At 51.1% G+C, this 21,741-nt stretch overlaps 1 protein-coding gene across 1 annotated transcript in view; it reads right to left on the minus strand.

Annotated features, from left to right (window-relative positions):
• Trabd2b (TraB domain containing 2B) overlaps window positions 1–21,741 on the minus strand; it is a 198,690-nt gene that overhangs the window by 13,732 nt on the left and 163,217 nt on the right. Inside the window, exons 3-5 of the mRNA XM_041652073.1 lie at window positions 20,616–20,762; window positions 14,364–14,538; window positions 984–1,074 (exon numbers count right to left, since the gene is read on the minus strand). Of these exons, the coding sequence (XP_041508007.1) occupies window positions 984–1,074; window positions 14,364–14,538; window positions 20,616–20,762 (413 nt within the window). The remainder of the gene's footprint in view (window positions 1–983; window positions 1,075–14,363; window positions 14,539–20,615; window positions 20,763–21,741) is intronic.

Below are 21,741 nucleotides of genomic sequence, written 5' to 3' on the forward strand. Positions count from 1 at the left end.
GCGCAGAGCTGGTGGGGGCAGAGGAAGGGATCTCCTCCTCTAAGGCCTGCGCTCCAAGATGAATAGGGGCCTGCCTGCCTCCCCTGCCCTGCCTGGCCACACACAATGAGCTTCAAGGAAGAGGTCCTTGGGGGTGTGGAGAGAAGGGTGAAGTCAGAGAACAGGAGGGAACTAGAGGAATGCCTTGACTCCCAGGCTACATTGCATCCCTTCTTCCTCATTGTACCTGTCCTAGCTCCCTCCAAAACTTCTTCTGGCTGAGCCTGAGGAAAGCAGTGAGAGGCTGGGATGCAGTCCCAACACTGAGGTTCATAACTTCCTATAGAAGTCACATGGAACTAGGTGGGTATGATATGGAATCCATGCTCTGGGGACCCAAGAAAGCTTTCTCTCCAGAGGTCAAGGTCTCAGTCATCCTTGAGTTCCCTGTGCCTAGAGTAGGTACAAGAAGTAGTTAGGATCCGAGGGAGGCCGCAGGGCCAGACTGCCCTACAAATGTGTCCTTCTGCAAGTGAGTTCATGATATTTTCAGATGCCCTAACTAAATCAGGAATACCCATAGTTCCTGCTATGACAATGAGTTAGCAACATACAGAGTGAGCAGCCAAAACCACTTGTCTGTGACTAAGGAAGCCTTTTGAGGTCTTTGGGTCTTGTAACCATAAGGGCAGGGGCTGAAATCACAACGGGGTTATCCTTGTAGGTTGGTAAGAAGGCTCCCGCATAATGGCTGGAGCACGAATCTCTGGGTTTGAGGAGACTGACAGGTTTTAGGAGATCTCGAGCCTGGTTGTTGCCTGATGCTGTGGCTATAGATACTGAGATAGGCAGAGCTGGGGTCCTGCCCCAGGGAAACTTCCAGGGTGATGGTATGGTATGTGGGGTGTGCAGAATAGGAACCCACACAGGGAGTAGAGTGGCTCTGTGGGCAACGTGAGAGTATCCTGGCAGGAAAGTTATGATCAGATACAGGCATTGCTTACCTGTGGATGGCTTGCCCAGCAGGTGTGTGGTCCACCTCCAGTCCTGCCTGTCTTAGGACGTCGATGACAGTGTTGTTCCCCAGAAAGTGACCTGGAACAGAAGATGCAGCATGGTCTCTGCCACATGCCAGGTTGGCATTCAGCGGATAGATGGCCATCCCTTTGGTTTGTGTCTGGGCTAATGAATTATATCAGTGGGGTCCCTCAAGGGTCTCTTGGATGGGTATTGGGACACTGAATACATTAGTAACAGGGTTCCTTTAAATCCAGCTAGTGTCCCAGCAGAGATATGTAAGCCTGGTCGACCCTGCCTGTATTCACACCCCAGTTCTGCTCACAGGCTGCACCTCTGCATGCTCCTCAGCTTCCTCACCTGTAAAGTGGGAGTGATTAACATCACCTTCCCCAGTCTGTGAGGCTGAGAACAGAGAATAGGGGCTGGCGTGCAGCGGCCTATTGCATCACTAATGACACTAAGCTGCTCCCAGTGCCAGTCCATCTGGGGTGGGTAGCCTGCAACCGTCATGAAAGGCCTCGCTCTAAGACCACCCCCTCCCCAACTCCACAGTCTATGTCTCCTCTTTGTGAACTCCATCAGCAACCCATGTCTCCTTTCCTTAGTGCTCTGAGAGCCCTCCAGGGGACAGAAACCACCTTGCTACAGTCTAACACATGGCCAGGGTCTTACACATGCTCAGTATGTGCTGGTGGGTCTAAGCATTTAGATTCACTTCTTCACCGTCTACCCATGATGGCCTAGGTACCAGGGAAGCCACAAAACTCTCCTGAATCCAAGACCCCAGCAGATATTGACAGTGACCTGGAGGAGGTGCACACAGGATGACTCTTGTAAGATGGCCTTCAGAAGTGTGTGTGTGTGTGTGTGTGTGTGTGTGTGTGTGTGTCTGACGTCCATCTCACCTCCTGCCCACTGTTGATTCTCTCAGCAAGCATTTATGTCTCTCCTGCTCTGTATGAGACACCGTAATACACAGACAGAGAATTCAGTCCAGGGCTCAGAAGGAAGTGGCCTCCCCTCACCAGGGCACAGGTAAGATGTCTATACCTTTTCTAGCTCTGGTTAGGGAGAGCCCAGGGGAGGCCAAGTGACTGTGGACATAGACTGCCTGGGATAGGCCCTGTCCTCTCCTCGATCCCTGCCTCCTGGCCTCAGTTTCCCTACATTTGCTGTATGAACAGTTTAGGTTGGCCTATGCTTCCTGGGTGTTCTAGGATCTCCCCATGCAAGTCTGCCTCATGGCCTTGCATGGATCATTGCCTCCCTGCTTACATTTAGCTCAGAACTCGGGCATGGGAAGCAGGGGGTTTAATCACCATCCCCTGACTCTGCTTGTCTGTGACGAGTGGTGACAGGTGAGAAGCAGGAGGGTCAGCATGATGACAGCCCCAGGGAGGTCGAGAACACAGTAGACAAACTTGCAGAAATACACATGCTCCTGAGACAGACAGGGTTTGCAGGGCCTGTGCAGTGGCTGGAGCAGATGGGCCACGCTGAGCTTGACACACCTTCCCATGTTGGGCCTGTCTCCCTAGCTGGTCAGTCAGAGCTGCTGTGGGTCCACCTGGAGATCACTGGGATGATTCCCATACAGGGAAGCTTGCTAAGGGTTCAAGTCCAGGATCTGCTATACTTCCTCTGAATCCTTGGGCACGTAGGGCGCCTCCCAGTGTCTCGGTCTTCTCTATGTCAGAGGGAGAGGTTGGAGTGCATGGTGAACATGGCTCATGTTGTTCATGGTCCATGGAGAAAAGTTTTGTTTCATTAAAACCCCCGTGAAAAGATGTTTCTCTTTCTCTATTCTTCCTTCCTTGCTTCTTTCCCTTCCCCCTTTTTTTGCTTTTTACTTCCCTCCTCTTTCCCCCTTTTTCATCCTTCTTTTTCTCCTTGACTCCTCTCTCTTTCTGTACACTTAACGTCATTGGTTTAGTGAGCACTGACCGTGGCATATCCCATGCTGGATGGTTACTGACAGTCTGAGTCCTACTCTGGGTCCTCTGTCTCAGAATCTGGCTTTGGTGATCTGGGTACTACCTACAACGCACAAGACATCAGAGGAAGTTGTGTAGACGTGTGATGTGTCCATATTCGTGTGGTGACAGGGAAGACTTCCTGCAGGAGGCAGTGCTGCTAGGTGAGGAAGGGAGTGAGGTGGAGACAGAAGGAGGGGCTTTAGGTGGAGGACAGGAATGAAGCCAGCAGGGTCTTCATACAGAAGCACAGGTGTGAACAGGCACCCCAGAATCTGGCTTTGACCTCACATGCTGAGGACAAGCCCTGCGTCTCTCACTCATCCTGTGTTCCGGTTAGCTTCTGGTAATTTGACACAGACCAGAGTCACCTGAGAAGAGGAACCTCAAAAGAGAAATCGCTTCCATTGGATTGGCCCCTGCACATGTCTGCAGCGCTTTTTCTTTCCCTTTTCTTTTTTTTAAATATTTATTTATTTATTATGTATACAATATTCTGTCTGTGTGTATGCCAGAAGAGGGCACCAGACCCCACTACAGATGGTTGTGAGCCACCATGTGGTTGCTGGGAATTGAACTCAGGACCTTTGGAAGAGTAGGCAATGCTCTTAACCTCTGAGCCATCTCTCCAGCCCCTTTCCCTTTTCTTTTTGATTAATGACTGATATAGGAGGGCTCAGCCCACTGTGAGTGGTTGGGTGGTACCAGCCCAGGGCGTGTGGTTGTGGGCTGTATAAGAAAGCAAGCTGAGCGAGACAGTGAGGAGCATTCTTCCTCAGCCTCTCCTTCAGTTCCTGTCTCCAGGTTCCTGCCTCAAGTTCCTGCCCTATCTTTCCTGAGAGATGAACTGTGACCTAGAAATGTAAGCTAAAATAAACCCTCCCCTCCCCTAAGCCACTTTTAGTCAGAGTGGTTTTTTTTTTTTTTTTTTTTTTATCACAGCAACAGAAGGCAACTCATACAGCCTGTGATCCTAGCTAGTGTCTTTCCTGTCACCAGTGTCCTCGTCCCCCAAATGTCAAGTAGGCCTGTGCCTATCTGACCTGCTCTGGGAGCACCTTGAAGACACAGACACGCAGGAGGAGTAAAAGCTCTTGGCCAGCATGCCATCATAAGGGAGCTAAAACTGTCCCTGTCTAGGCTGGAGCCACTCCTCTCCCTCGGCTCTCCTTCGTCCGGCTGGAAGAGAGCAGTGGAGGCAACCTTCAGTGCCCAGGAGGAAGGACTCCCTGCCAGGAGCTCACAGCCTCTACTTTGGACAATGAGATAAGTCCTTCTCTGTTTCCACAAAGAACTGGGTCTAGATACAAGCTCTGGTGGTTCAGTTATGATCCCCACATCTGCCTAGAAGGCCTCAAGAGCTGCTAGAGAAAATTCCAAGTGTTGCGATGCGCAGGAGAAGCAGGTAACATCCACTGAGTGTCCCCAGGCTGTACTGGGGGTGTTCGGAGTGCCCCATGTGATATCAGTGGTGCGGACCTCAAGAGATGCTGCTGAACCCTGAGCACTGGATGCTTCCCACATAAGCCGGAAGAGCCCTGACACTCCCTTAGCCTTAAGGCTTTCTGAACTGACATGCTTTCCTCAGGCCAGGGACATTAGGAGAAAGCAAGCAGGGACAGGTCAAGTTTAAATTTCTACCCTCTCCTCCTCTGAGCCACACTCTTCCCTCTCATTCTTCCTCCTGGGCTGGAAGAATGGTACTTCTCCCCTACTCTTTGTACAGCCCCAGAAGGGACCCAGAACTCAGTGATGTGAGTCCTACATGCCCAGCTAGTATTGACATTCACTCTTTCTGGTGTTTGGTCTCATGAGACCCACAATTGCAACTTTACAGTGTCCAAGCCCCCTGCCGGCCTGTGCATTTTTCATTATGGTCTTTCTCTTCTGGTGATGCTCTAGGTGAGCTTTCTTCTCCCAGTCCACACATGGGCCTTGGAAAGCTGCCCTTGGCCTCTTTCCTCTTTGTCCTACTCATACCTCAGCTACCACCAAGCCTCACCTCTGGTAGGTTTGATGACCCACAGTATTGCTGACTCTGGAACTGCCCTCTACTTGAGACATAGTGGTGCCCAATGGCCCATGGACGTCTCTACCCAACCCTTCCACGGAACCCACCCACCCCGCTTGCCCTCTCTCCATGCTGGCACTATGCCTCTACTAGACATTGTTAATCAAGCCCCCATCCTCCCATGGACAACAGAGACTGCACGGATGTCACCTCTCAAATATACCCAACCACCACCACTTGTGGCAGAACTTCAAAAACCTGTTCTTCAGTCCCTTCCCACTGCAGTTAACCTGTCCTGTGCACAGCCCAGAGCTGACTGTTGGAACATGTTCTCAAGAGCCACCTGATGGGGTGGGATATAAGTTTTTTGAGGGTGGGACCATGCCTGATTCATCTTTGTCCCCAGAGTTAAGCCCAAATCTGGCGCACCACCATGGCTCTGTGAATGTTTGTTGAATGAATGAATGACACAGCCCGTTACTCCACATCCTTTCCATGATCTCATCCTGTCCCCAGGAGACCCGAGTTTCCCCCATTGTAGCCCAGCCCTGGCCCTTGGTGATTTTCCCCAAGATCCCACCAATCCTAGGAGCTTGGCCCCTATACAGGGCGGAGTCAAGGTCCAGCATATGCTGTCCCCAGGGGTTGGCAGACAGGGCTTAGGCTTGTCTCCAAAGTTGGAAATTCTGGACAAGGCACCACCCCCATGCTGGAACCTGCAGGCAAGGTGGTGGAAGGTTTCCAAAGGGGCCCCACAATGTTGGGGCTCAGCCTGCTTGGCTTGCCCAGCCTCCCTGGGGCTCCTGGCCACCACTCAGCAGCTCCCTCCAGCACTAGCTTCCAGCTGTTCTCTGGCCAGCTCTCCGCAGGAAGACACGTTCCATTTCACTTGCTGAGTCCGGAGAGGACAACAGAAAAGGAAAGAGAGGGTGGGGCACAGGAGCCAAGGAGACAAGAAGGAAGTAGGAAGGAAAGCAGAGGGACTACCACGGGGTCGAGGTAGGGGTGAGGCGGGGAAGAGAACTGCAGGACTTGGGAAGCCAAAGAAGACAGTTGAGGGCGGGAGACCAGCTGTAAGAGATGCAGTTTCAGAGAGAGAAGAGGGAAGCAGGGTGGGGTGGGGGGAGATAGCAGGGCAGAAGTGGGGGAGAATAGATGGAGCTATACCTGCAGTGGAATGAGAGAGGATGAAACAAGGAAGAGGAGAGAGGGTCAGAGTTGGAAGCAAAGAGCACAGGGAAGCGGTGGCGCCAGGATGGGTGGTATTAGCCGGACAGCAGGACGATCCAGGTTCAGCGAGAGTGGAGCTTCAACGCGGTGGGGGCGGGGCTGGCCTTGTCTCCCTGAGATAAACCAGGGGCCACTCACAGACATATATATACAAACAGGAAAGGGGGCAGTGAGATGTTTCAGAGCTGAGAAAAGTTTCTTTTTTTTTTCTGGGTGCATGACTGGCTATGCCAGTGCACAAGGCTTGGGGAGCAGAGAGCACAGTCCGCCAGCCCTACCTGACCCCTCCAAAAATAGGGCAGGGCAGAGCTTGGGCACAAAGCTCCACTCACCAATGAACCCCTGCAACCCTATAGCCTTGGGAAGCTTCCTTTCCCTCTCTGTAGCTCAGCTTCCCCATGCAGGGTTGTAGCACCGGGCCTCCCTCCACCACATGGTGACCGGAACACATTTAGCAAGCCTCCCAACCACGCTGTTCCATTTCATCCCGGAAGTGGCCCTTCATGGTGCTCCCACTTTATAGATGAGAAAACTGAGGCTCAGTGAAGGAACAGGACTTGCCCATGGTCAGAGGCAAGGCTTTTTGGGCTTCTCCTCAAAACCATCCCAGTTCACAGCACGCTCCGTCACGCCCACTCTGAAGTACTTGGCAGCTGCAGAGATGCCAAGATCATGGCTGGGGGCAGGAAATGGTCAGACATGTGTGTACCTTCCAAGGTTCAGCAGATTGGAGAGGAAAGTGTGTCAAGTGCTCAGCATGAACAATGCGCCAATTAACAGGGCCATTTCAAGACTGTAGTGGGGGCTGGGTGGGAGGAGGAGAGAACCAGATGTTCCCCCCGCACGGGCTCCAGAGTAACACGGGTGCCTTCGGCCAGCACACATGTTTTCTCTCCAGTGAGCACGCGGGTTTCCAGTTTTCTCCTCCTGGAAGAGGCATCTCAAGTCCGTATTTATGTTCCGTCTGAAATTAATGCAAGGGAAACTTTCAAATGCGAATTTTACTGCCAGGGCCTCCAGCCGGATATCAAGCCAGAGCCGTGTTTGTTTTCCCTTGGAAGTGTGACAGGAGGGATGGATAATGAGGGGCACCAGGGCTTCTAGTCTATCTGGGACTGTGTGGAGGGGAACTGACTGACCTGGGCCTCCTCTCCCGCTCTGCAGTCACCCAGCACAAGGCCAAGCCTTCTCAGTTCATTGGGGACTGACTTGATGCTGCCTCATGCCAGCATCTGAGACACACTGCAGTCTCTACCAGTGAAGTGGGGGATAGGCACACACAGGACAGTGATGAAGGGGAACGGGGGTCAGGGGATGAAGATGGAGCGATGATGGAGAAGGTAGCTGTGAGGGCATGGCGCCAGGGAGTACAGGCAGAGAGGAGAGACGTCGGGTGGGTGCGTGCTGGTGACAACAGTGGATCTGTGGTTGACTAGAAAGAGAAAGAGGAGGTGGGTACTGTGATGATTGTGGCAGGAGGGACAAGCTGCGGGATTCTGACAGCTGCAGGATGAGAAGACGGCAGAACTGTCTGACTGACAAGGAAGGAACGAGCACTCTACTTCCTGAGGTGTGGCTAGGGGAAACAGCAGCATCCTCAGGACTTGGTGATGCCTGGGTGGTACCCTAGCCCTGGTATCCTTTAGTGGCCTTTGCTCTGTGCTGCTGTGTGGCAGCGTCTGGGATGCCAGACCTCAAAAATGAAATAGTGGTGGAAGTCTGACTCTGCTTGGCCATCAATATGGCGAAGATCAAGCACCAGAAGTGGCAACCCTGCCTGCCCATCTCTGGCAGGAGGAGGGTGCCATATGTTTGGATTCACATTCTCAGCTTCCCAACTTGCCCATGCCACACAGGTACAAAAGGCAGAGCCGGGTCTATATCTAGGCAGAGGTTACGGCTCAGAGTGTCCATAGCAAGGTACTTGTGGAGTCAGCTGCCCAGACAAAGCCCAGCTTCTGGGCTCTGGAGAGACTCCTGTTCAGAGCAGCCTGTGCCCTGGGGCCTCTGCCACTATCTGACAGCTGTTGAGTGGGCATCTTCCCCAGGATGTCACTGGATGTGAATTTCCTCTTAGAAAGCAAGCATCTCTTTCCTCATCAAGCCATCCTCTTGGTTCCAAAACCCTGAGTTAGAAGCTTCTTAGGTCATCTGGATCAGACGCTTTCAAAATGAACATTTTGCTCAGAGATCAGGAAACCATGTCTCTGCTGACACCTGTCATTTCCGGGGTGACTTGGTAATTTAGGGTTAGGTAGGAACCCCAGAGGCTTTGGCTAGCCTTGTCCTGAGGACATGGTGATCACAGTACTTTATCTAAAAACTGTTATAGACATCTAAGGAGTATCTGATGCTTGCTAGGCTGTGGGAGCCCAAGACGAGTCAGAGATGGTCCTCTTTCATACGGCCACAGACAGAGGCAATGACTGTAGGTATCAGGTCCCAGTTATGGCCAGGACAGTTGCTCTTTATAACACCTGGCTTTTTCCTGAGGTTCAGTATCCCAGGGACTAGGACCCTCTGTTCGCTAGAGATGTATTCAGGGACAAAGGCTCACCCCATCCCAAGCCTCACGTCTTTACTTAGCACCCATCTTGGTTTTTGAGATTTCCACGCAGTGCCACAGAGGTCTTCTAGCCCTCATCTGGGGTGGCCTGCCTTCCTTCTGGACAGGAGCCCTGTCCTGAGAGGACAGTGGGCTCCAAAGAGTCAGGAGTTCTGGGGTAGCAATAACTGTACAAAGTTACACTGACAGGCCATGTAAGCCATTCGGGTGTTGCTCACTGACTCCAGGCCAGTTACAGGGGGAATTCTGAGGCTGGGAGCAGTGAAGACACTGACTATCCCAGAGCTACTCCTCAGGAGAAACCAGGGTTCTCCCACAGCCACTTTCAAAGGCCACCCTCTAGTCTGTCACTCTCTCCTATTGCCCTCCTGGCACTGCCCAGCAAGAGTCCCAAACCCATAGCTGGGATTCTCAGATCTTCCCCCAATAGCACAGTTGTGGAGACAAGCTGGGGGACATGGCACACAATTTCTATTGACTTGCCCTGTCCAAGGGAAAGCCAGCCTGGCACAAACCAGAACGGGGTGTTCCTTTGCCTGTCTGGATGTTCTGGGTTGAACTGGAATGGTTCTGGCCGAGGATGGGAGCTGTTGCAGACATGCCAGTTTCTAGATGCATGAGCCCTGTGGGGGACAGCATTCGTTCAGCAGTGCTGGAAATCCTGAAGCACTTCCGGAAGGTTTATCCTCACGCTTGTCCTCGGGGAGCAGGACGGACATAGATGCCACGGGGGAGGGGAAGAAACTATTGGGAGTGTAGCCTCTATTCTAGACTCTGGCGTGCTTGGGCCATCTGAAAGCTCTCAGGGGCATCTCTTCCGAAAGCAGTGAGCAGAGAAGTAAGTGCGAGTTCAGGGAAGGATGGATCTCTTCTTGAGGACTAGGGGGTTGATGTGAAAAGCTGGAAGGCCTCTGGGCTTGCATGGGGACATTTCAGCTGGCTCCCACCTTCTCCAGAAAACCTTCTCCGAGTCAGCCTCTGCCAACAAGTATGGGATGTGGGAGGCAGGGTCTGGAAGGAACCTAACACCTCGCCTCTTGTGGGTCCCTCACTGTGCAGATGGAGTGAGAAAGACTCCAAGAAGACTATAGGAATATCTCAGAAGGCAACCGTTTCCATGACACCAAGCTGTTTCCCTTTCCCACCCTCACTGCCTGGACTTAACTCTTGTGGCTTACTTTTCTCACTTTTACTTTTTCTCTTTCTTACCATTCGCTCCTTCTCCCCCGTACCACCTGAAACCCTGCTTCTGTCTCTTGCTTCAGCCTTTGTGGTTTGCTCAATCGAACCTAGGGCTCTTTTTCTAGTGAATTCTCGGGGGCCTTTTATTTGTTACTGTAGTCTCTCCATCCGAAAGGTGGGTATAATGTTGCCAGAGCCCCTAATTCCTACTGTGGGGACAGAAGACTTAGATGCTAGATCAAATTTTGCTTGGGGTAACATAGGAGTGGATGGTGCTTATTACATATCTCAGAGTCATCTCATTCATTAATTAATCCATCCATTTTTTTCATTCAACAATTGAGGATGAGCATCTTCTGAGTTCTGGGGGTGTAACTTGGACTAAGAGATGACAGTGTGCTGTGTGAGCAGAGCATGAGGACGAAGTTCCAGGACCCTGTGGGAGCTTAAGTCAGAGAGCTCAAGCAGCTGGGTGATGTTTTAGGGAGCTTAGCCACAAGGAAGAGTCGTTACCATCACCTCACTAGAGCCCGGAGGCTCTCTTGCTTCCTGTATGCATGCTTATTTACTGGTCTGCCAAATGGAACTGAAGGAATATCTTGTCCTTACAGGAAGCCCTGAATATGGGGCTGTACAAGTGGATTGTCAAACAGAACAGTGTGCTTTCTATGGGAAGTAGTTGCTTCATTCATTCATTCATTTTTGGTGGTGCTAGATTAATGCTAGGCAAAGGCTTTATCTTTGAGTTATATCTCTGTCAGTGCTAAATGTCTTTAGCTAAAGTGTGCTTTTGGCTCAGTATGATGGGCTTATATCTTTCCTTTCTATCAAGTTTAAATCTACCACTAATGTGTTTCTGCCTCAGGCCCGTAAGTGATTTTTTTGAATGCCCTTCCTCAATCTGAAGGCTGAGTGTCCTGAATGTCCCAACACTCAGAGTAACAGATTTGTGTCTCCGACTCTGCCTGCCATCTTTCTGTCTGACTCAAGGGGCAGTTGGTAGCCCTCGAAGGCATGTACAGGTTCTGCAAGGCTCCGTACCAACTCCCAAGTCTCCAAGAGCAATTGAAACAAAAAACATGCAGGAATGTTGAAATGCTCTGAGAGCCAGGATATTGAGACCAGGCAACCAGACCAATAGAATGCTGGGGTTCAAGGATTATAGGGTATTGGAAGTTCAAATTTTATTCAAACTAGAGTGTGCTAGGGCCACAGACACTGATAACTTCCGACTGCTGGAGTTAGAAATGAAGGGGCCCTAGAGTTATCTGTCCCCTGACCCCACACCAATCTACTGGTGACCCATGCTTCCAACCTAGCTCCTCTGGTTCCTGAATCACACAGTATTGAAAAGAAGATGCTACAAGATCCTTGGATAGCTAAACAGATAAACATCCTGAGAAAATCTATTTCCCTAGAATGGAGGATAAAATCACCATTTCCTCCTAGTGCCTAGTAAGCCCCTCTCACTCATGATAGGCCCTGGGACTGCATGGAATATACTTAGTTCTGTATGATTTGGTCCACCAGGTATTTGTGCAAAATCTGCCAGGTGCTAGCGATTTGAGACTGTGGGTCCTGTCTTGGTACCGTTCACATGCACAGGGTGGTCACAGAGCAGGGGCTGTGCAGGTAAAATCAAGAGGTATCTGGGTAAAGTGTCCATCTTTAAATCCTAGCTGTTGGGTGTTGTTAGAGAAACCGCTTACAACTCCACAGGGTTATGGGCCTTCATTGCCAGCAGAGCGAGCAAGTACCTGGCAGGCACCTGCTGGAATCCTGGTCCTCAGCAGACATAATGGATCAGTCAGGGCTCTGCTTTGCTGGGCTCCGATGTGTTCTTCACAGCACCACACTCTAGGCATCTACTGGCAGTCAGCCACCAATGGCTCCAGTTAAGTCTACTCTAACTTCCTGTCCTGGTCAAGTTTGTGATCGGTCTCTCTTGCATTCATGTCAAATGCTTTCCCGTCTTCAAACCAAGAGCCCTTTATCTTCCTTCTCAACTTCACCTTCCAGCAGAAAGAGCAGACCTGGTTAGAAGCCATCAGCTACTGCTCATTCACATGTTAGGTGAGGAGGTACCCTCTTCTGCCTGGAGATCAACTCTCTCCTCTTGCTCCATTCCTTCAAACCTACCTCTTCCTATACCAGCCAGCAGTCCCAGACACCTTACTTAGGTAATGAGGCTTTAAAAGAGCCACAAAAGTCGCCTTGAACTTGGCAGCACCTCTCCTCTCATTCCTTTTATGATGCCAAGCCTTTTCCTATATAAAAGCAATGTGGATGAATGTGGTGCTAAACTCAGTTACCAGCTTTTAGTGTTGCCAAGTAAGGACTCTGAGATCCCTTTATGCATCTGTCTCCACCAATTTGTTGCAGGATGCTTTAGTTTGAAAAGGTGCTGGAGTGGATCATTGTGGCCTGTGTGCTTGAGACATGAGAAGAAGGTCTGTGTTCTGCTTCTTTAGGCTCTCGGCTTTCTCAGCTACCGGAGAGAGCTGGTGCTGTAAGACCATTGGGCTCTGGGTAAGCTTAGACCTGCATCCTGGGCCCATTCTGGAAGGGCATCCTGCTCTCTCACTGGCCTCCCTCAGTGACTGGGCTCTCTGGAGGGTCTTGCAAGGCTGAGGAACCAGGGAACTAGGTGACTCCAGTGGCTGCCCTTTTCCAGGCAGCTAAGATCATGTGGTACAGAATCACTGCCCAGAGGCCGCTGTGTAGTGAGAGGAGAGGTGTTGGGGGTCACTTCCTTGCACAGTTCCTCACAGTTCCCTGGCTCACAACAGGCCCCCTGCATATATCCTGCAAGAGGAAGAGTGGTCCTCCCATCTCCATGTATTAGTCCATGTTTTGTTCCCATAGGCTCTTCCAGGAGGTCCTTCTAGATCCCCTGTGAGACCCCATTTGTCTCCTACACTCGTGCCAGAATCCTAGATAGCTTGCAATCTGAGACAGCTCAAGCCGAAGCCAGACCCTCCTGTCTAAGAGAGTAAACTGAGGTTGTAAGAGAGGAGGAGACTTGCTGGAGGCCACAGTGGGCCATAGCAGAGCCAGTGAGTCCAGAGCTCTTTCTGTGCAGCTTCTGTGGCCTTAATAAGCTGTCTTCAAAGGGCCTGCATCTATGACTGAGCTCCTCCCACCACCCTCACTGCCGCAATAGGGGTTCAGGAGGGGGAAGAACAGCCTGTATAAATATACCCCTGGCACGTGCCCTCGACATACTTGGAGATGAATGGGGGTAGGGGAGACACAGAGACAGACAGTAATCAGCCCCATTCAAAGTCAGGATGTCCAGAGGAGCCCTTATGTATTGGATTGACTTCTTGGCTTAGATAGTGAAGTCCACAGAAAGAGAGGCCAGAGCAGCAGAATGATGGACATATCTATAAGTCTCCATCTTGTCTGTTTGAGGCAGGGTCTTATATAGCTACTACATAGCTCTGGCTGGCCTTGAACTGTCTAGGTATACCAGGCTGGCCTCAGAGACCTGCCTGCTTCTGTCTCCAGACTGCTTGGGTTATGGATGTGCATCATCACACTCAGCTGTAAGAAACCTCTTAATTTTTATAAAACACAGGTGGATTCCCAACATTCAAGTGGCAAGAAGTAAATTAAGTTATTGTAAATCGCTGAGCAAAAGCTGACTAACAAAGAACTCAAATTCACTATCCTGGCCCCATTGCAGCCATTGTAGAGACACCACAGAGAAAGGCAGAAACGGGGAGGGGGAACAGAGAAGGAATAGGGACCCCAAGGAACCATGTGTAAACATATTTAGTTCCCTTCGCAGGAGAAGAAAGATCCCCAGAAACATTTAGTGAATGCCCTGTGTTGCCATGGCGATGCTTAAGTTCATTATAATGTTGATGAAGATGATCATTGTAGCTGCCATTCTGAATTCCTGTCATATGGCAGGTTATTTAAATGTCACACATCCTTACAACTGCCTGACAACATAAACACTTTTAATTCATCAAATAGTTACTACTATCCTTTCCATTAATAGAAGAGAAAACTGGACCTTTGGGAAAGTACCAGACAGGGTGACATGACACGTGGCCTGGTTGGAGGTAGAGTCAGAACTGTGGGCTGTCAAAGTCCATCTCCCTCACCCCTGAGGCCACAGGACCCTTCTGATTAGCCCTGGTTCTAGGTGCGGTGGGTCCAAGCTGGATGGGAGGATTGTTTTGGGCTTTCATAAGTCTACTTGGCACTCGAAGGGGCTGTAGAGTTACCATGGATGGGGCAGGGGTTGTTTCCCTTGCTAAGGACGATACTATAAGAAAGCAGTTGGTCAGAAGCTGGGGAAGTACTAGGGTCCTAGCCCTGCTCCTAGGTACCTAGCCTGACCTCTTCTGGGCCTCAGCTTTTCCTTCAATGAGAGAAGATGGTGCCAAACCTGCTCCGAAGGCAAAGAAGCAGATCTTGTCCTGGTTCTCCTGCAGCAGCGCCATGACTCTCCTCCCCATGCGCTCATTCCTCTTGTAGATGAGCTCCTGGCGGAAGTAGCTGTCAATCTCCTGGGCTGTCACCTGCTCATGAGGTGGGAGGGTGGTGTTGATGAAATTGGGGAGCTGCAATGGTAAGGCAGAAGTCACCTTCAGGTCTTGATGGAGCAGGGCACATGTCAGATAAACACAAGGTCCAGGTAGGACTGGCAATTTCCCTTTCTGAGGCCCCACAGTAGGCTCGGTGCTGTTTCATCAACCCTCAAACTCTCAGAAACAAGCATTGTTCCAGTTTTCCATGTGAAGCAGGGCCTAGAGGGAACAATCCAGAGATGTGTGCAGCCACAGCTAGGGCAATCAACCGTACGCCCTGATGGTAAGATGCCACACAGGCCTGCCTGATATTTCTTTAGAGTTTGGGGCCCAGGAGGCTGCAGCTATGCTGAGTTCCTTATGTTCTTTCCTCAGCCCTGAGCCCAGCATGACCTGGACAAGGAACCCAGTTCAGCAAGAGGGGGCAGATGACAGGCGTGGCAAGAAGGCCAGAGAGCTTAGGGGTTAGGGAGAGTTGAGCTTTGGATTCAGTTCTGATGCTACACCACTTTGCTGAGCCCTGGCTCTCATTCATAGGAAGGACCAATGTGATGGGAAGAACCAATCGAGATGATGGGCCCTGTGGCTGTACTCCACCCTCTGTTCTACAGAGATGCGCAGGGCAGCACTTTCGGCTTTCCCCAAGTCTGAGCTGCTATCTGCCGTTCTGGCTTCACCCTTCCAGATCTTTGTCTTTATTCCAGGATCACAGCTCCTTCCAGGCTAATGCTTGTGGGATAAGCTGCCTAGGGATTGTTCATCCTTACTTCCTGGGTCCTTTACCCTCACTCTTCTCCGCATCCAGCCTGAGATCCAGCTCTGCTGATGTGCTTTCGAACTAGGCAGAGGGATCCCTGAGTTCAAGGATGAAGTTACGTCATTCCAAGTCCCCAGGGCCTACTCAAGGAAGATGCCTATTGGCGCATCTTCCTGATACAAGATATAGGGAGATGCCTACATCTTGAACATAAGATTGTGCTACCCCTTCTGGATTGCTGTGTTCATATCGTTTCATCTATTCGGCTTGGACGGTAGGTCTGGGCACTCTAGTACCATTTCCTCCAACATGTGCATGGGGGCTGCTGCGGAAACAAAGACAATGAATCAACACACACTGTCTTTGCTCTCGATCCACCCATATCATAACATCCTCCAAGCTCCTGCTCATAGAACGTCTCCCACTTCTCAGTGTCTTCTACCCAAGCATAAAGCACAAAATACCAGTCCTGACTGAAAGATGAGGGGGATTGTGCCCGAAGATACCAACTTCCTAGAGATCTTAGTCCTTCAGAAGAGCCAATTATTAGCCCAGTGACATGGCTTTTTTTTTTTTTTTTTTTTTTAACAGCCACTGTTGAGTTGTCAACATTCTTTCTGGGGAAGACGGGGAGTTAACAGAGACTGAATCTGCCTCTGGTATGCTCGCCAAGGACCCGTGGGTGAAATGGGTGGTAAATACACTTGCACCGTACGGCTCCGTCGTCAGAGAGGCCAGACTCACTACTCTGGGATGAAGTTGGAAGTGATGTGATTGTCTCAACGTGAGCTGTGCACAATGTGTACAATGTACGCAGCAGCCCTGCTCATGCCTAGGCCGGTCCAGAGCTGGCACCCAGAGACTGCTGGTTTGGCAGGTAGACAAACGAAGGAACTGCGTACTTACGCTCCTCCACATGGGAAGGGATGACTGGCAGCCCCGATGGGATAGGTCACCCTTGACTTGATGGAGTTACAGGAGACGCTAGGCAATTTGAAGTCAGGTGTGGAGAACAGCCAGGACATGACTAGAAGGGCTGTTTCTGGAAACATGCCTCTCAAAGGCCTCTCCCCATTTACGGGATATGGGAGAGGATAGGAGGCCATGCTTTATTATACGTAAGTGTTTGTTTAGTCAGTGAGCAAGTGGCTGGATGAGCGGGCTGAGCAACAGCTGAGGAAGAGCGGTGATGAGCACAGGTCCTGCAGTCCCACAGCCAGGGCAGCTTGGGTGCCATCCCTCTTTCCTTGCTCGGTGCTACACTAGGTTATGGTCTCTTTGAGTCTCACATTCCTCACTGGTGACAGGGAACACACATGGCTTATTGCATGGATCCAATGAGACCAGCTTTGGAAGATGCCAGCGCAGTAAGGCACCGTGGAAGTACGGAGTTATACACCTCACCTTGCACTGTCCCCTTCCCATGTGATGTCACAGGCTACTAGAGAAGGGTGGCCTCCAGAGATGACAGATAGTCATTAGAACCACCAGAGAGACGTGAAGACAGAGGTCTGAGTCCCCTCCTTCTCCCATGGATAATGGAACCTGTGGGCATGTGCTCTTCCTTCCTTCCTGCTATGCTTTCCGCCCACAAAACACACCCAAAAAAGATTCCCCAGGGGGCCGAAGCTATTTATAAGGGCAAGAAAGAGTAAAATTTCAAAAGCATGAAGACGCAGGGCTGGACACTCAGCTTCCCCTGAACTTCCTAGCCACTGGCTAACACTCTCTGTGTGTCTCATGCTGATGGGCCTTGGCCCCATGCCAAGGATGGGGCCTGGGTTTGCGCCAGGGCTGGGGGAGAAGCAAATTAATGATGTCATTAGACTTGTCTGGGGCCTTAAATCTCCCATGACAAGTTTAAGTGCAGGGCATTTGATAACATTTTGAAGAAATCATGGAATGTCCCTAGAGCTCTAGAGAGGCTGGTGTGTGATGGGGTGACAAGGAGATGGGCCAGGCGGGACTGCTGTGAGGTTATGGGGGAGGGGTTCAATAGGTTTCCCTGGTCTGTAGTTAGGGATGGCTAAGTGCCTAGGCCTGTTGATAATCTTCAACTACCCACTTCCCTGTACCCACCTACCCAGTAGGTAACCTCTGAGAAACACCCTAGATCCTGCCCTGTGTCAGGCTAGGGCCACCCCAGCACCTTCGAGCTGGGTCCTCTGTCTCTCATGAGAGTACCAGCCCAGTAGAGGGGTCAGCCATACTTGTAGGAATACTATGGGATATACAGTAGGAGAGGGTGAGAAGAAGTGTTCCAAGAAGGTCCCCGATGGTTGACTATGGAGCATGGTTGGCCCAGGTCAACCTAGGTTTGCGGTTGGAGGAGATGGTGGCACTGCTATAAATTATTTTGACTCTGAGTAATATTCTACTGTCAAAAGTCGCTGCACTTGGATAAAACATATATGTGGCTACCGTTCCCCTCAGGGAGCTTGGGACCCCAGGCTTGCCAGGTAGGATTTCTGTGTGGTCCTCCCATTACGGACACTAACAACATCCGTAACCTGGAGCTGCAGAGAGAGACAGGGCACAGTCATTGTTGAGGGAGGGGGGTGGAACTTAGAGGTATTCTGTTAGGGAGTAAGGAGCAAGGGGTCTCAGGCCCTGCGTTAATTTCACCCTGATCTCCAAAGGCTACTTGATCACCCTCCCCACTGCAGCCAGAGGCATCTTTTTGACTGCACTGATCCATACACTCCTGGGGGGTGGGGGGTCTTACTCCTTAGCTGCATTCCCACCAGATGCTTGTTTTTTGCTATGCAAGCCACGCCCTCTGGAGACATCTACCAGTCCCTCCTCTTGGCTGTCATTCTCACCTAGGAAGCTTTACTAACAAGCTTAGTTCCTACTTTATGATTACCCTGGAGCCTCCCTGACTGCTCAGGGGGATGACCCCTAAATCTCTAGATCCCCAGGCCTTGAGGCTTCGAGGCCTCTGACTGCAGATGCGGCCCCACATAGTGAGACGTGCAATGGCAGGGTTCAGCCTTGTGACCCTGGATTTTCTCCTCCTCAGGACAGGTTTCCTGTGTACCCCATATGCAACCTGGACTATGATTCAGCTCTGGGCAGACCACTTGCTCTGCTGGGGGACATGGCTGCAGCCATCAGAGATCAGCAGAGATTCAAAGGAAATTTGAACTGACCATCCCCCAGGCTCACCCCATGCCTCTTCTGCCTGGCTTAGAGTTAGCCACAGGCCTTGTCTTGTTCACCCCTTCTTCCTCAGGCCAGCTGCTTCACAGCCAGTTATCCAACTTACAACCAAGACCCTTTGCTGTGGAGTCACCCTCCACCCACCAAACGAGGCCATTAACAGATTCAGAGCAAGGCTCACCAGAAGTGGGACTCTCACGGGACTCAGGTGAGAGTCCCATCAGTTAATGGTGTCAGGCTCCTCCCCTTCCTCCTCCACCAGGAGACTAGAGTCCTCAGACCTGGAGTCTCCCACAATAAGGGCTGGGCTCCTTCTTCCATCCTCTAAGCTTCCCTAAGTACATGATGTACCTTCAGTGTTATGCGTGACAGTCACTCACTGGCAAGCACACTGTGCCAGGCGCCAAGGGGTCTCTCCAGAGCAGTGGGGACCAAGGGATGAGCAGCTCATCCCTGCCCTCAGGGAGCCTGTGTCTGGGGGTTGGGTGGCAAGCACAGACAGAACATTGTGGCCCCAGCCTGGCCGGCCTCCAACCAGAACTCTCCCCACTCCTCCTCCTCTGGGTCTCTGGTTCACTTGCACACTGTGCTCAATGCTGGAACATTCCTTCTTTGTCTATGGCTAATGTAGGTTCTTCTGTGACCTTTTACTTTATAGGAATCTTTCCTAATTGCCCTAGTCCCAGCTGCAGCCACATCTAAATGAGAGAGTCCTGCCATGGGGTGTATCTGCACCTCTTCTGTCCCCAGTACAAGGGTCCCTATATGAGACAATGATTTCCTGGGTCTCCCAGGCTCATTGTGAGAGGGTAAATCCCATGAGAGTTGTCCTCCCTGGCTCCCCACCACATCCCTGTGTGCGCCGTGTTACCACATTTACAAACTATTTCATTTATTTGGCAAATATTTATAGAGTCTCACTTCAGGCTGGGGACTTCTCTCACCAGAGGGGATAAACGAATTAATGACAGACCCAAATCCTGCCCTCATGGAACTTGTGTTCCAGGGGGAAGGACTAGACAGTAAGTAGTCACTAGTGAAAGGATTGAGTGTATGACCGTGGGAGGAAAACAGGGTACAGAAAAGGTAATGACAGTTGGTGTATTTTCTTTTGAGGGGGAGTGGGGCTCAGGCTACAGCTCAGACAGGGTGATGGGGCTGGTCTTATGGTTCCAGTGATGCCTGAAGACGGAGAGGGAGTACGTTACCATGGCGGGTGGGAGAATCACCTATGCTGAGGGAATAGAGCCAGCGAAAAGGTAGAGTCATGTAGATGAGTTCTTGAGATGACAGGGCACACTGTGCTGCTGGGGTGTGTGTAGGGGATGGGGTCAGGAGCAGGGGCAGAACAGCAGGAGCACACAGACTACTGCAGAGACCGGCTTTTACCCTGGGAAACTGGGAACATCAGAAAGGGACCAGAACATGGACATGGCCTCCTTTACCTAATCCAAGCTTTATGAGTGGATAAATATCCAAATACCATGGCAAAGGAACCCCTGAGGGAAACTGTGTGATGTCTGGGGAGATTCCTGATTCCATCCGGGAGGCTGGGGAGGTTTCTCAGAGCAGGCAACATTGAATCATGATCAAATTGGAGGAATCCAGGGGAGAATGAGCCTGGACAAAGGCTCAGAAGTACTATGGGACAAGCTGTAAACCCCACACGCCTGACGTAGGGGGTATGGGCTGTGACTAGACCACAGAGAGGTCTTAGAGGATCCTTGAGTGCTGGGTGGAGTGTATTGGAATTTGCTGGAAATCAATGAGGAGGCATGGTAAAGTCTGGGCAAGGTCAAGCCAAACTCAACCCTTTAGGTCCCTACTCAGGGTCTTGTTAGCCTTCCTGTAATTTTGGCTCTAGGATTTGTATCAAAGCAGAAGGTCCTGAAACAGACTCAAGGCCAAACTCATACTAACTAGGCTTTCCCTTCTGTGGGCTTTCTGGTTCCAGTTGCTGTTCTTGATGATTTAACAGCAATAAGCCGCACAGCCTCGAGCAATAAGTGTTGTCTTCTCTGAGCCTCAGTTTCCCCTCTATAAAGGAGATGACAGTAGTTCCTATCCATCATAGCTGGAGAGAAGCTGGTCTCTGCCCACTGTACAGTAGGCATCTGATAAATGCCTAGGTCCAGGTGTTTCCAGCTGGTGACACAGTGGCCATCAGGGCAGGCAGAGAGGAGGGCCTCACCTGGGATGTGTCATGGTTGAAAATGACTGCATTGAGGTCCCCGCAGTTGTAGTGTTTGATGAGGTCCTCCGTGGTGTATGGCGCCTGCAGGCTCCCAGCCCGCACACTCTCATGCTGCAGCAGAGTCTGGTTCAGGGCGAACAACACCTGGCCGAGAAAAGAGAAGGGCATCAGGGATGCTCTCAAGGACAGGCTGGCCTCTGGGAGTGGCCCTCAACGTTCTGGATTTCGGGGCTATCGGCATAAAACAGAAGGTACGTGACACAGTGAACTATCTGAGATTTGGGTGAGTCTTCCTCTTGTCTCCTTTGCTCTACTTTGCTTAGCAGTATTCTAAAACAAGCACCCCATTTTGTTACCAAGAGCACCCTGAAACGCAGTCAAGGCAATGAACAGTAGAAAACAAAGCTTGGTTCTGTGTCCAGGCCCAGAGGTCTCGGAGCAGGATCCTTGGAGCCCACCTTCCCATGTTTTTAGCAGATGCACCGTCTGCCTCCTCTGCTCTGGGCTACTGGCTCCAAGGATGCAGTTTCCAGGCCTTAGGGTCACTTGGAACACTATACAGAAGTTGTTTCTCTCCTGGAATCAGAAGGTTTTCCAGGCTCCTGGCACGTTTTTGAAGCTCATGGCTCCCACGGTGCACATGACACAGGCCCTGGAAGACAACCTGCTTCAGCCTTCCCATTTTTATTTTGTTTACTTGAGACAGGTCCTCATTATGTAGCCTCAGCTGCCTTGAACTCACTTTCCTCCTGTCTTACTCCCCTCCCCCAAGTGTTGGCACTATAGACATAGACCACCACACCTGGCCATTTAGAATTGGAGAAACTGAGGCCCAGGGCATGGAAGGCACTTTACCTGCATGACTTGAGCTGGAGTCTGTATCACAAGGTCTGGTATCCCAGACTCTTTTGGCCAACCAAAGGACTTTGTCGATCCCACCCATTCTGACGCCAGACCTGCTTCAGCCAATGGGATAACGGCAGTCAACATTACATAGAAAGGCCTGAAAAGCACCTGGGTGCTGTGGCCATCCCCTCTTTGCCTTTGACTCCACTCGGATTGAGAGACACACAGAGCAAGACTTACACAGCCGTTGACACTCAGATCAGCAGACAGGTAGCCA

Source organism: Microtus oregoni, unplaced genomic scaffold (assembly GCF_018167655.1).
Source record: "Microtus oregoni isolate MIOR12 unplaced genomic scaffold, Mior012 000005F_ref0000423, whole genome shotgun sequence".
Lineage (NCBI taxonomy): Eukaryota > Metazoa > Chordata > Mammalia > Rodentia > Cricetidae > Microtus > Microtus oregoni.